The following is a 12,109-nucleotide window of genomic DNA, read 5'->3' on the forward strand; positions in this document are numbered from 1 at the left end:
CATGACTATATAATGTTGGTGATCAAAAAATTGCAAAATAATAAATACAATTAAACACACAATTCTTATTTAACGGTCGAAATATTTTAACGGTCGAACAACAACAGATCAACGTCACTTGAAAATATTTAAAAAAAGGTACCGTAAATTTTTAGAAAAACGTAATTTTTCGAAAAAAATTCAAGAAAAAAATTATTTTGCAAAGAACACTAAAATAACTAAGTTAATTGAAGGAATAAAAGATGGAGTCGAAACCGTCAACGAACAACTTCGCGATGAAGATTCAGCCTAAAGAAAACCACGTGGAAGATGGGGCTGCTTTTCGCAGTGAAAACAAAATTATTTGCACGACGGGCAAAGGCGGCGAATTTATGAACCTGGGCAACGGAAGCCTCGAACCATCGCATAGTAAGCCTTATGTTTTAACTATGAATAAGGGTTCTAATTAAACATTTATGTGTCGATATCGCCCTGTAATTTTGCTTAATCAGGATCAGTGCGAATGAAAACCAATGAGCTCCTTGAATTTAAACAGTGATAAATTTACATTGAGTAGTGAATTTTTGATGAATCACACGAGTCATAGCTTCACAAACCAATGGCGCTTTTTAACGCATAAGCTAGATTCTATATATTTCGTTACCTTCCCCTAATCAAATAAATTTCATATTATTGATACTATGCAACATTAAAGTCTTGTTCTTCCTCGGCAGTGTACTATGCATTTGTTTCATTCATGTTTTTTATTTCTCTTTTATTCAGAGAACAACTGAAATCATTTTTTGGTGATATCGAACCCAGACTCATGGTTCTGTCATGGGATGAATTTCAGGCTAGTATACCACATTTGTCTCAATGATGCTCACCAACATTTTAATAAAAAAATTCATATGATTCTCTCTAATGATTTAATTGGAGCTGTCTTCATAATACTATAATATCCAGTTATATAATTAGTTGTATATATGATACTAACCAGTTCCTTCATTAGAGCTGTTTTGATACAATCTAGTAAGTTCGTTAAACGAATTACTGGAGTGATTGAAATTCCCTTATATGTATACGAAATTATGAAATTCATTTCATAATTTCATTTCATAATTATTTGAAATTCCTTATTCCTGGAACTGCCCTATAGTTCTTAGTTGAATATTTTCCAGTACTTCCATGATAATTATTACGATTATGCTCAGTGATAATTATGTACCTTAGCTGTTTATAATTTCCAGTAATTCCATGATAATTATCACGATTATGTCCTGTGATTACGTGCCTTATAGTTCTTAGTTATATATTTTCCAGTAATTCAACGATAATTATCAAGATTATGTCCTGTGATTACGTGCCTTATAGTTCTTAGTTATATATTTTCCAGTAATTCAATGATAATTATCAAGATTATGTCCTGTGATTATGTGTTTTATAGTTCTTAGTTATATATTTTCCAGTAATTCAATGCTAATTATCAAGATTATGTCCTGTGATTATGTGCTTTATAGCTGTCTCTTATACACATCTAGATGTGNGTAGTAATAACTGGTACTAATACTAACACTGGTACTAATATAATAGTACTAATAACTGGTACTAATACTAACACTGGTACTAATATAAAATATAATAATAACTGGTACACTGGCACTCAACCTTTACACTAGGGTCGCTGAGCATGAAGGGAGGAGTTATAGGACTGGTAATATTATATTTCATTGACTGTAGAGTTAGATTGAATAAAATTGTTAGATGGTATCGATTAATCTATATATTTGCCATTGAATATAACGGTTGTAATAATAAATCATGATATGCTTCAATTTTCATATTTAAGCATTGAATTTCAATTCAAACACATTTATATTCATTTCGGAATAATTATGACTATGTTTTGGCAATTTATTTTTTACCTCAAGTCAATTCATTTCCAATTCAGTATTGAAATCTAGATATATATTTAAATAGAATAGATATATTTCTGGAGTCTATCTGGAGATAGACTCCAGAAAAATTTGCCTATTCCTTAAAATTGCATCATATAATATCCTTCTATCAAAGAATATCAATATTATAACTTATTCTTTAAAAACATCATTGAAAATTTCATTTATATAAATTGTTTTTACAGAAAAAAAAAACTAATTATATTTTCAATACTCGTATTTCTGATTAAGAAGTATCTTAGTACCAAAATAATTAAGTTTCTTTGCTTAATTGAGCCGTTTAATCGCTTAGTTAAGCAATTTAACCGCTTAGTTAAGCAATTTAACCGCTTAGTTAAGCGGTTTAACTGCTTATTCAGTTTAACCGCTTAGTTAAGCGGTTTAACCGCTTAGCTAAGCAGTTTAAACGCTTAGCTAAGCAGTTTAACCGCTTAGTTATTCAGTTTAACCGCTTAGTTAAGCAGTTTAACCGCTTAGTTATTCAGTTTAACCGCTTAATTAAGCAGTTTAACTACTTTGTTAAGCATTATATGACACTAAAAAATAGTCCTAAAAATTTTCCACTAAATTTCCTCGCCAGGCTGGGGAGGAGTGGTGCTGCTGTTGGCTCTCGGTGTTGGGGTTGGGGTGTCGGGGTCAAGACTGGGGTTGTCCTGGGTGATGTTGGAGGAACATTACCCCAAATACAAGACTGCTTGTCGCACCCCGTACCCCTCCATTGGGTATGAGGCTCTTGGCAGGCCTGGCAAGTGAGTAGCAATATTATCTCCATATTTTAAAATTATTAATATTCATATGATAAATTGATATATTATCTTAGGCAAAAATTACTTATGTAATTGATTACTTCTCCTTGGGTATGAGGCTCTTGGCAGACCCGGCAAGTGAGTAGCAATATTATCTCCATATTTAAAATTATTAATATTCATATGATAAATTTATGAATTATCTTTAACAAAGCAACTTTTGTAATTGATTTCTTTATGTCGAAGACGCGACGCTGAGCAGACCGAACAAATTGTACATTGTTTGGTTGAATTAACATGTAACGATGCCAGTTGGCAGAATTGTGAATTATCTGAATGGGACTTTGAATTGTATATATTAATATTAGTGAGTAAAACAACTTTGGAACTGACTTAATTAACAACTCTCTATTGTCAGTGCTTCTAAGGAGCTTCTTAATTAGCATTTGCACTAGCATTAGCAGCACAAAGGGGACATTCATATAAATATCTATAAAAAATTATTTTATATCGGTGAACGTAAATATTTTCCATTTTGAATATAAACTTTAATAAATACAAATTTGTTAAATTGGGTCCATCATTTATCATAAACTTTTATGGTAATATATTATATCAGTATCGGTAGTAATATATTAGTGTATAGGAATAGTATAATATATTAGTGTAGTACATGTATATAATAATAGTGTCGCTAGAGAGTAGAGAGTAGAGAGGAGAGAGTAGAATAAGCAAGGAAGAAGAGGTTGGACAATAAGAATATAATTCTTAATTTTAACATATTTAGTGGCACACAGTAATCCTTGATGTATGTCCGTGATGTAATAATCAAATTTTCGTTTGGACTCGTGTTCTACACAGGATTGTGATTGCTATGGCTTCTTTATATTGGTTTAATTTGACTAGGTTTAAGTGAATTCTACGCCTTTGATTGCTTCGTTTAAATAATTCCAAAAATAATTTCCCGGCATTTTTCACTCGTTTCTAGGAAAGGAAGTTCATTATGGATGATAAATTGCATAGTGAAGCTGGGAATGCTATAGAGGCTGCTATAGTGAGTTAGCAGGCTGCGGGTGGTGATAGCATGCACCACGCACACACAACACACGCTCACACAATTTGTGTATTGCCCTGCTTGCTGTATGGTGTGATGCACCATAGAACCATAACATATACTCACACAATAGTGTTGCCCTGGCAGCTGCATGGTGGTGACACAGATATACACATAAGACATACACATAAGACACTCACACAATTGTATTACACAGGCTACTGGTGGTGATGACCCACACACAAACACACATACACACAACACATAACGCACACAATTGTATTACACAATCTGCTGTATTACACAGACTGCTGATGGTGATGACCCACACACTCACACATAACACACAATCGTATTACACAGGTTGCTGGTGGTGGTGGCACAGAACCTGACGCTGGTGGGGGTGTGATGGCCCACCCATACATACACACATAACACACAATTGTGTTACACAGGCTGCTGGTGGTGGTGGCACAGAACCTGACGCTGGTGGTTATGACGCACACACACACATAACACACATAACACACAATTGTATTACACAGACTGCTGGTGGTGGTGGCACAGAACCTGACGCTGGTGGGGGTGACGACGGTGTTCCTGATCCTGTCAGGGGACATCCTGCAAGCGCTGCTGGGGGAGCACGCGCCCCTGGTCTTCTCCTCGCACTGCTACTGCACGCTGCTCGTGGGGGGGCTGCTAGTACCCCTGTCCTGGCTCGGCACGCCTAAGGACTTCTGGTTAGGGAACTGAATTGATAATAGAACTAATATAATATGAATAGTTTTTTATTGTTATAAATATTTATAAAAATAATAGTTATTCTAATGTATGTCAGTAAAATGATCAAATTCGTGGCTCGGCACGAACAAAGATTCTGGTCAGGGAGCTGAATTTATTATAGAACTAATATAATATGAATATATTTTTGTTGCTATAATTATTTATTATAATTAGCATCATCATTCTAATGCTTGTAGGTAAATTATAAAATTCGTGGCTCGGCACGCCTAAGGACTTCTGGTCAGGGAACTGAATTGATAACAGAACTAATATAATAATATCAATATATTTTTCTTGATATAGTTATTTATTATTATTATTATTAATCATGATTCTAATGCTTGTAAGTAAAATGTAAGTATTCGTGGCTCGGCACGCCTATGGATTTCAGGTTAGGGAACTGAGCTGATTATAGAACTAATGTAATAATATGGGCATATTTTTATTGTTATAATTTAATTATTAATATTATTAATTATTTTTAATTATTATTATTAATCATGATTCGAATGCTTGTAAGTACAATTATAAAATTCGTGGCTCGGCACGCCTAAGGATTTGTGGTCAGGGAGCTGAGTTGGCCATGGAACTAATATAATAATATCAAAATATTTTTTTAGTTATAATAATTCATCAAAATAATCATCATTTTAATTATTATAAGTAAAATTATAAAGTTCGTGGCTTGACACGCATAAGGATTTCTGGTCAGGGAGCTGAGCTGACAATAGAACTAATATAATATGAATATATTTTAATTGTTATAATTATTTATTATCATTATTATCATCATTCTAATGCTTGTACGTGAAATGATAAAATTCGTGGATCGGCACACCCAAGGACTTCTGGTCAGGTAACTGAATTGATAATATAACTAATATAACATGAATAGTTTTTTATTATAAATATTTATCATAATAATCGTTATTTTAATGTACTTCTGTAAATTGATCAAATTCGTGGATCGGCACGCCTAAGGATTCTGGTTAGGGAGCCGAGTAGATAGTAGAATTAATATAATAATATGAATATATTTTATTGTCATATTTATTGTGATAATAATCGTTATTCTAATGCTTGAAAGTAAAATGATAATATTCGTGGCTCGGCGCGCCTAAGGGCTGAGTTAACTATAATATTATAATATTATAATATTATAATATTAATATATATTTTTTGAACTGGTCAGAACTGAGTGTTGACCCTAATAAAATGATATGAATATATATTAATTATCATAATTATAATATTTTCCAGTTAAATGATACAAATTCATATATAGAGGTTTAATATAGAGAATAATTGTTTAGTATTGAAATTAAGTTATTATTATAAGCACAGCATTACGTAAGCTATTAATGCATAATTCATATTCACAAAATATATAACATATATTCGTTAAGAGTATATTTTCTGAACTGCTGTACCATCGAACGCCTAAATCATTTGATATTTTTAGCATTCATGCATGATACTTCAAGGCTAATAATATGTTACCAATTGATTTAATTTAAAAGCACATAACATAAATTATGAACATTATTTATAAATATATTATTCTTTTTATGAAATCGAGTCACACCATACATAAACTGTATTAATATAATATAATTTTTATCACGAATAACAAATCGTATATTGATGCTATTGAATCTATGAAAGAATTAGGTCCCATAACGCTCCAAACGTAATGACAAGCAATGATTTGAATGGTGAAACATGTATTCACACTCTACAATTATTTATTGCATAATATAATATCAGTAATAATAATAATAATATTTCATTTAATATTTATTCATCATAATAATAATTATTATTATTCATTTACCGACCTATTCTCAACGTGTATCTGGCATTTGTTTCTAAGTTTTTTTCGACACGCATATTCCGAAATACATTTTCCCTGCACCCTCCTACTCCCATCTTCTCCCTCCCATTCCAAATAATTGCTATCTTCGCAACCTTCTATTTGTCTACTGAACAATATCACCAATAAAGTTCATTCTTAACATTTTGGACATGACATTAATATCAGCATATTACCTCTCAGGCCCACGGCGATCGTTGCCATGGCGACAACAATAATAGCTGTTTTCGTGGTCGTCATCAAGCTCATCGTTGATGCTCCCACGATTGAAGTCAAAGAAAATAACGGTACAAGTTTTCGTTCGTTTTTCCTGGGGTTCGGAACAATACTCTTCTCGTTTGGAGGAGCGGCAACTTTCCCTACCATACAAAATGACATGAAAGACCGGTCCAAATTTCCTCAGAGTGTCGCCATTGCTTTTCTAGGTGAGTGGCTTTAACGGTTACGGGTTTCTTTGGCGCAACTGAAATTGAATGAGGAGTGAATTGAAATCCTTTAATTCAGGATTTTAATTTAATTCGCTTCAGGATTTTAATTAAAAAAAAACATTCCACATTTGTAAGCTTAATAGTTACAGTTTTATCTGGCGCAGCTGAAATTAAGCAGGAAGTGCAACTGTTTTCCTTCCTTCAGAATTTCAATTAAAGAAAAATATTTTACACTTTCAAGCTGAACGGTTACGACTTTCTTTGGCGCAGCTGAAATTGAACAGAGAGTGCAACAGATTTTCTGGCTTCAGGTTCATAATTGGAAAGATCAATTTAATTTTAAATTCATTGACTCAAGGATTCAAATTCATTGACTCAAAATCACTAAGGATTTTGACTCAAAGGCTACAGAATTCTATTGTGCAACAGAAGAGGAGGTTCAACAGTTCTCCTTGCCTTAGGTTTACGATTATGACAATCAAATTATTTTCTATATCGGGTTATATAAGAAATTTTTTAGCAAGAGTTGACAGTCGAAATATTTGATTATATTATTATGATCAGGAATTTAAATTCCTGGTTAACTTGGGATTCAAGCAAACAAGTGATTTTAATACTTATATTATTATGATCTGTTGCAATGGTTAAAGTACCAACCTGTACATTCATACAGGCAATATTTTAAGGACATATTTCGCTTTTTTAGTTTTGCTATTGCAAATAATTCCTACCATTAGACCATTATTAATTTTTTTATTAATTTTTATAATAATTATTATTGTTATTATTAATTAGCCAATTAATTCATATTATTAGAAGCATAAGGCCCTTCTCAGCTACGTTGAAGATGTGGAGAGACAGGCTAGGAAACTTCTGGGTATACTCCTAAACACAAGCCCTACTACGAGAGGCTGTGATCCTTGAGATTATCAAGCTTGGATCGCCAAACTGGGAATACTTTCACGGGAATATTCCCAAGCTTGGAATACTTGATCGGGTACTACAAAGTTCAGCGTCCAGCATACACTGCAGGCTACAGTACATGTTGGCAATATCATTATTATTCGCGGGGAATATTATTTCTTACGAGGTTAGTCGTGCATTTCAACTATATTCACCAAGGCTACTACAGGTCACTCTATGAAGTTGGATATGAACAAATATCGGCTCAACATCAGAGGAAACTATTTTCTCATAGGATTATCGACTGGTAGAATAGCCTGCCTGATAATTTGGTCTCGTCTTTATCTGTGGACTGCTTCCAAAGCCTTATTGACATTACTGAAGTGACCTGGCATCACTTTATGAGCCGCAATGCCAGGAATAAATTTCTACGTTTATTTATGTAAACACTTTTCAACAACCCCAGCACCACCGTATGCGAAGTAAATCAAAGTTCGAGTCATGACTGTGGAGAGATGGACAAGCCTTGGGAAAGGCCTCAACCCTCTGACAAGTTCAAGTTCAATATATCTTTGACAGAATTGTTGCTGATATACTTATAACTTGAGTTTTACTGAAATGTTATTGCCGATATAATAATTACCTGCGATTTACTGACAGTGTTGCTGCTAATGTAGACCACACCGTGCAATCTACTGACAGTGTTGCTGCTGATGTACGAAACAATTTGCCTTTTTTACAGAGTTACTGATTGTGTACGTAGCAACTTGCCTTTTTCTTACAGTGTTATACTGATTATGTATCAACTTGCATTTCTGCGACAGTGTTGCAGCTGATGTAACAACTTGCATTTCACCGACAGTGTTACTGATATGAACATAACAACTTGTCTTTTTCTTACAGTATTGCTGATTATGCACATAACAATTTGCCTTTTCTGACAGCGTTGATGCTGATGTAGGTCACACCATACGCTTTATTGACAGTATTGTCACTGATGTACGTAACAACTTTTTCTTGCGGTGTTACCGATTATGTCCAACTTACATTTCACCGTCAGTGTTGCTGCTGACGTACGCAACAACATGCCATTGTCTTACACAGTTTCTGATTAGGTACATAACAACTTGCTTTTTTTCTGACACTATTGCTGATTATTTACATAATAATTTGCGTTTTCTGGCAGTGTTGCTGCTGATGTACGTGCCCATCTCTACGGTGGGGTACGCCGTAGTAGGAGAGGAGGTACCAGGCAACATCCTACGGGCAGTGAGCGGCTACGCTGTGCAGGTGACACAGGCTCTCGTCCTGCTGCATCTCCTTACAGCCTACGTCATCCTGGTCAACCCCGTCACCCAAGGACTCGAGGAAGCCCTCAACATCCCCAGGAGTGAGGGGAATTGTTTATTCAATTAATTATTTAATTAACATTAGCCCTCAACATCCCCAGGAGTGAGGGGAATTGTTTATTCATTTAATTATTTAATTAACATTAGCCCTCAACATCCCCAGGAGTGAGGGGAAATTGTTTATTCAATTAATTATTTAATTAACATTAGCCCTCAACATCCCCAGGAGTGAGGGGAATGTTTATTCATTTAATTATTTAATTAACAGTAGCCCTCAACATCCCCAGGAGTAAGGGAAATGTTTATTCATTTAATTATTTAATTAACAGTAGCCCTCAACATCCCCAGGAGTGAGGGAAATTGTTTATTCAATTAGTTATTTAATTATCATTAGCCCCAACATCCCCAGGAGTGAGGGGAAATGTTGATTCAAATATTAATCTATTTTATTTTTATTATTTATAATTGTTATTTATTATTTGTTACTATTATAATTTAGCACAATATTAAAAATGTTTATTCAAATATTAATTTATTTAATACTTATTATTATATAATAATTTTTACTATAATTATAATTATTTACTATAATATTTATTAATTTTGTAGTATTTACTATACTCTTTATATCACACTAAATAATTCCTAAAATGTTTCTGCAAATATTAGTGTCTATGCATTTCTGATGCAAGAACAAATTCAACCTTTGCCCCTCAATATCCCAAAGGGTGAGGGGAAAGGTTTATTCAAATATTAATTTATTTATTATTTATAATTCTTTTATATTAATCCCCAGGAGTGAGAGAAATGTTGATTCAAATATTAATTTTTGTATGTATTATTATTATCATATATTATTTTTTACTATTATAATTTACTATAATCATCATTAATTTTATTTTTATTTTTATTAAACTCTTATTACCAAACTAAATCATTGCAAAAATGTTGCTCCAAATATTAATGTTTATACATTTCTGATGCAAAAATAAATTCAACCTTTGCAACTAAAAGACCTCAAATTTCAGCCTAAATTCCAAATTGTGATACAAATTATTATTTTTTCAAAATGTTCTTTTTATCAAATGTAAACTTTTCAGAAGCATTAGGTTTTTTTTCTTTAACTTTAATAAAAAATTATTAATTTTTAATGTTAAATTCAAAGGTAAACACCCTGTAAAATCCTGACATCGCTAGTCCGATATTTCCCCATTGCACAACCTGACTTCCAGAGATTGATTTTCAGGACTGCATTTTCCCGATTTCTTGAAATTCCTGAAACATTTTCCAGGGTTTGGATGGAAACGGTGCGTAGTGCGCACTCTCTTGGTGCTTCTCGAGATCGTCGTCGGTCTCGCCATTCCGGATTTCGGTAAAATTCTGGATTTAGTCGGCGCCTCAACAGTGACGCTAATGTCATTTGTCCTGCCTCCTATCTGCTACCTCCGCCTCTCCGACTCCTTAGATGCTAGAGGAGAGGCATACAGGTGAGCAAAGCTGTGTATAAATTATCAACAAAATATCAGTGTGACGAGATTGTGAACTTTTTGAACAAGAAAACTGTTGCGATTCTCATATTACAGGTGGCTTTCGTGTTTTCATAATTTAGATTTTTTATAAAAAAAGAAAAAGCATTAAAACAGTTTTTGCAAATGATTTAAATATCATGATTCTTATATTAAAGTTGACCGCACTTCGTGTTCCCATAGGTATTTTTTATTGTTTCCAAAAAACATTAGAAAAAACAATAGAACAGCTTTTACAAAGAATTTAAATAAATTTCTTATGATTCGTCAACAAAACATAGCTCTTCAGTCACTTCCAATGAATAAACAACTCATCCGATCAGTGTCGAACTAAAATGAATTGACCGAGGGTGGGATGATGTCAATGACTGAACTATTAAAATCATTATTTCATAATAAACTTTTTATTATAATCTTTGACGCGCCGTTCTATGAACGGATCATCCTGTACGTGGTGATGGTGGCATGTCTCATGGGTGGTGTGATGGTAGTGTTTGAACTCATAACAAAACATTAATCATACCAAATCATTTATTTTAATAATTATTATCTTCAGGTTCGTACCATTCTTCGAGAGAATCATTCTGTACGTGGTGATGGTGGCCGGGCTCATGGGCGGTGTGATCGCCACATGGAGCGCCATAGTGAACATCAGCACACCATCCTCAGGGCCAGACAGCTGCTTTTTCTGATCAGGCATATTTCCTTAAGGATAATTTCTGTCTCTTTAATTTAACTTAATATCTATTATATCTATTAAACCGAGAAATTTTTTATTTTATAAACTTTAACATTTATTTAATCTTGAAAAACTTAAAAATTGGTTTTAATATCTATTATACAGTATCTATTATACCGGGAAGTTTTTTCTGATCAGGCATATTTTCTTATGGACAATTTCTGTCCATTTAATTTAACTTAATATCTATTATATCTATTATACCGAGAAGTGTTTTATTTTATAAACTTTAAAATTTATTTAATTTTGAAAAACTTAGAAATTGTTAGAAATTAGTTAAAATGAGGTAGTTTATACAGATTAATTTGGCTTTTCCACGCTAATGTATTTTTAAATGTACCTGAGAAGATTTGTATTCTTTACTTTTAAAACGTAGTATATCGACTAAATACCATTTGGTTATTTTATCTTAAGGTGCCTGTATTTAATTGTATTTAAAATTTCAACATTTTAGTCGAGAATTATAGTTCGCTTATTTCAAATATTTAATTGTATTTAAAATTTCAAGTTCGCTTATTTCAAAATCTTGCGTATTGCCTAACCTCTCACCCTCTACTTGATAAAATGAATTTATAATTCGCATTGATGTCTCTCAATAAATTTTTGTAACAGGGACAAGAGTATAAATTATGAAACTACAAATGGAAATATTTTACCTATAATCGATATATGAAAATTGTGGGGCTAGTGAACAAAGGAGTTAGTTATTCATAATTTAGGATCAATAATATATATTTTCACTTTTGCCAATTAGATTTCAATCAAAGAAAT

The 12,109-nt window shown here is 32.9% G+C and overlaps 1 protein-coding gene across 1 annotated transcript; it reads left to right on the forward strand.

Moving 5' to 3' along the window:
• The first annotated feature begins 242 nt into the window (after positions 1–242).
• Positions 243–11,360, forward strand: LOC108673915 (amino acid transporter AVT1J-like). Its single transcript, XM_047880927.1, has 8 exons — positions 243–408; positions 2,518–2,686; positions 4,283–4,477; positions 6,577–6,818; positions 8,427–8,441; positions 8,926–9,114; positions 10,365–10,560; positions 11,156–11,360. The coding sequence occupies exons 1-8, from the start codon at positions 243–245 to the stop codon at positions 11,289–11,291; spliced, it is 1,308 nt and encodes a 435-aa protein (XP_047736883.1). The 3' UTR covers positions 11,292–11,360.
• Positions 11,361–12,109: the final 749 nt, after the last annotated feature.

This window comes from Hyalella azteca, unplaced genomic scaffold (assembly GCF_000764305.2).
Source record: "Hyalella azteca isolate HAZT.00-mixed unplaced genomic scaffold, Hazt_2.0.2 contig6610, whole genome shotgun sequence".
Taxonomy (NCBI): domain Eukaryota; kingdom Metazoa; phylum Arthropoda; class Malacostraca; order Amphipoda; family Hyalellidae; genus Hyalella; species Hyalella azteca.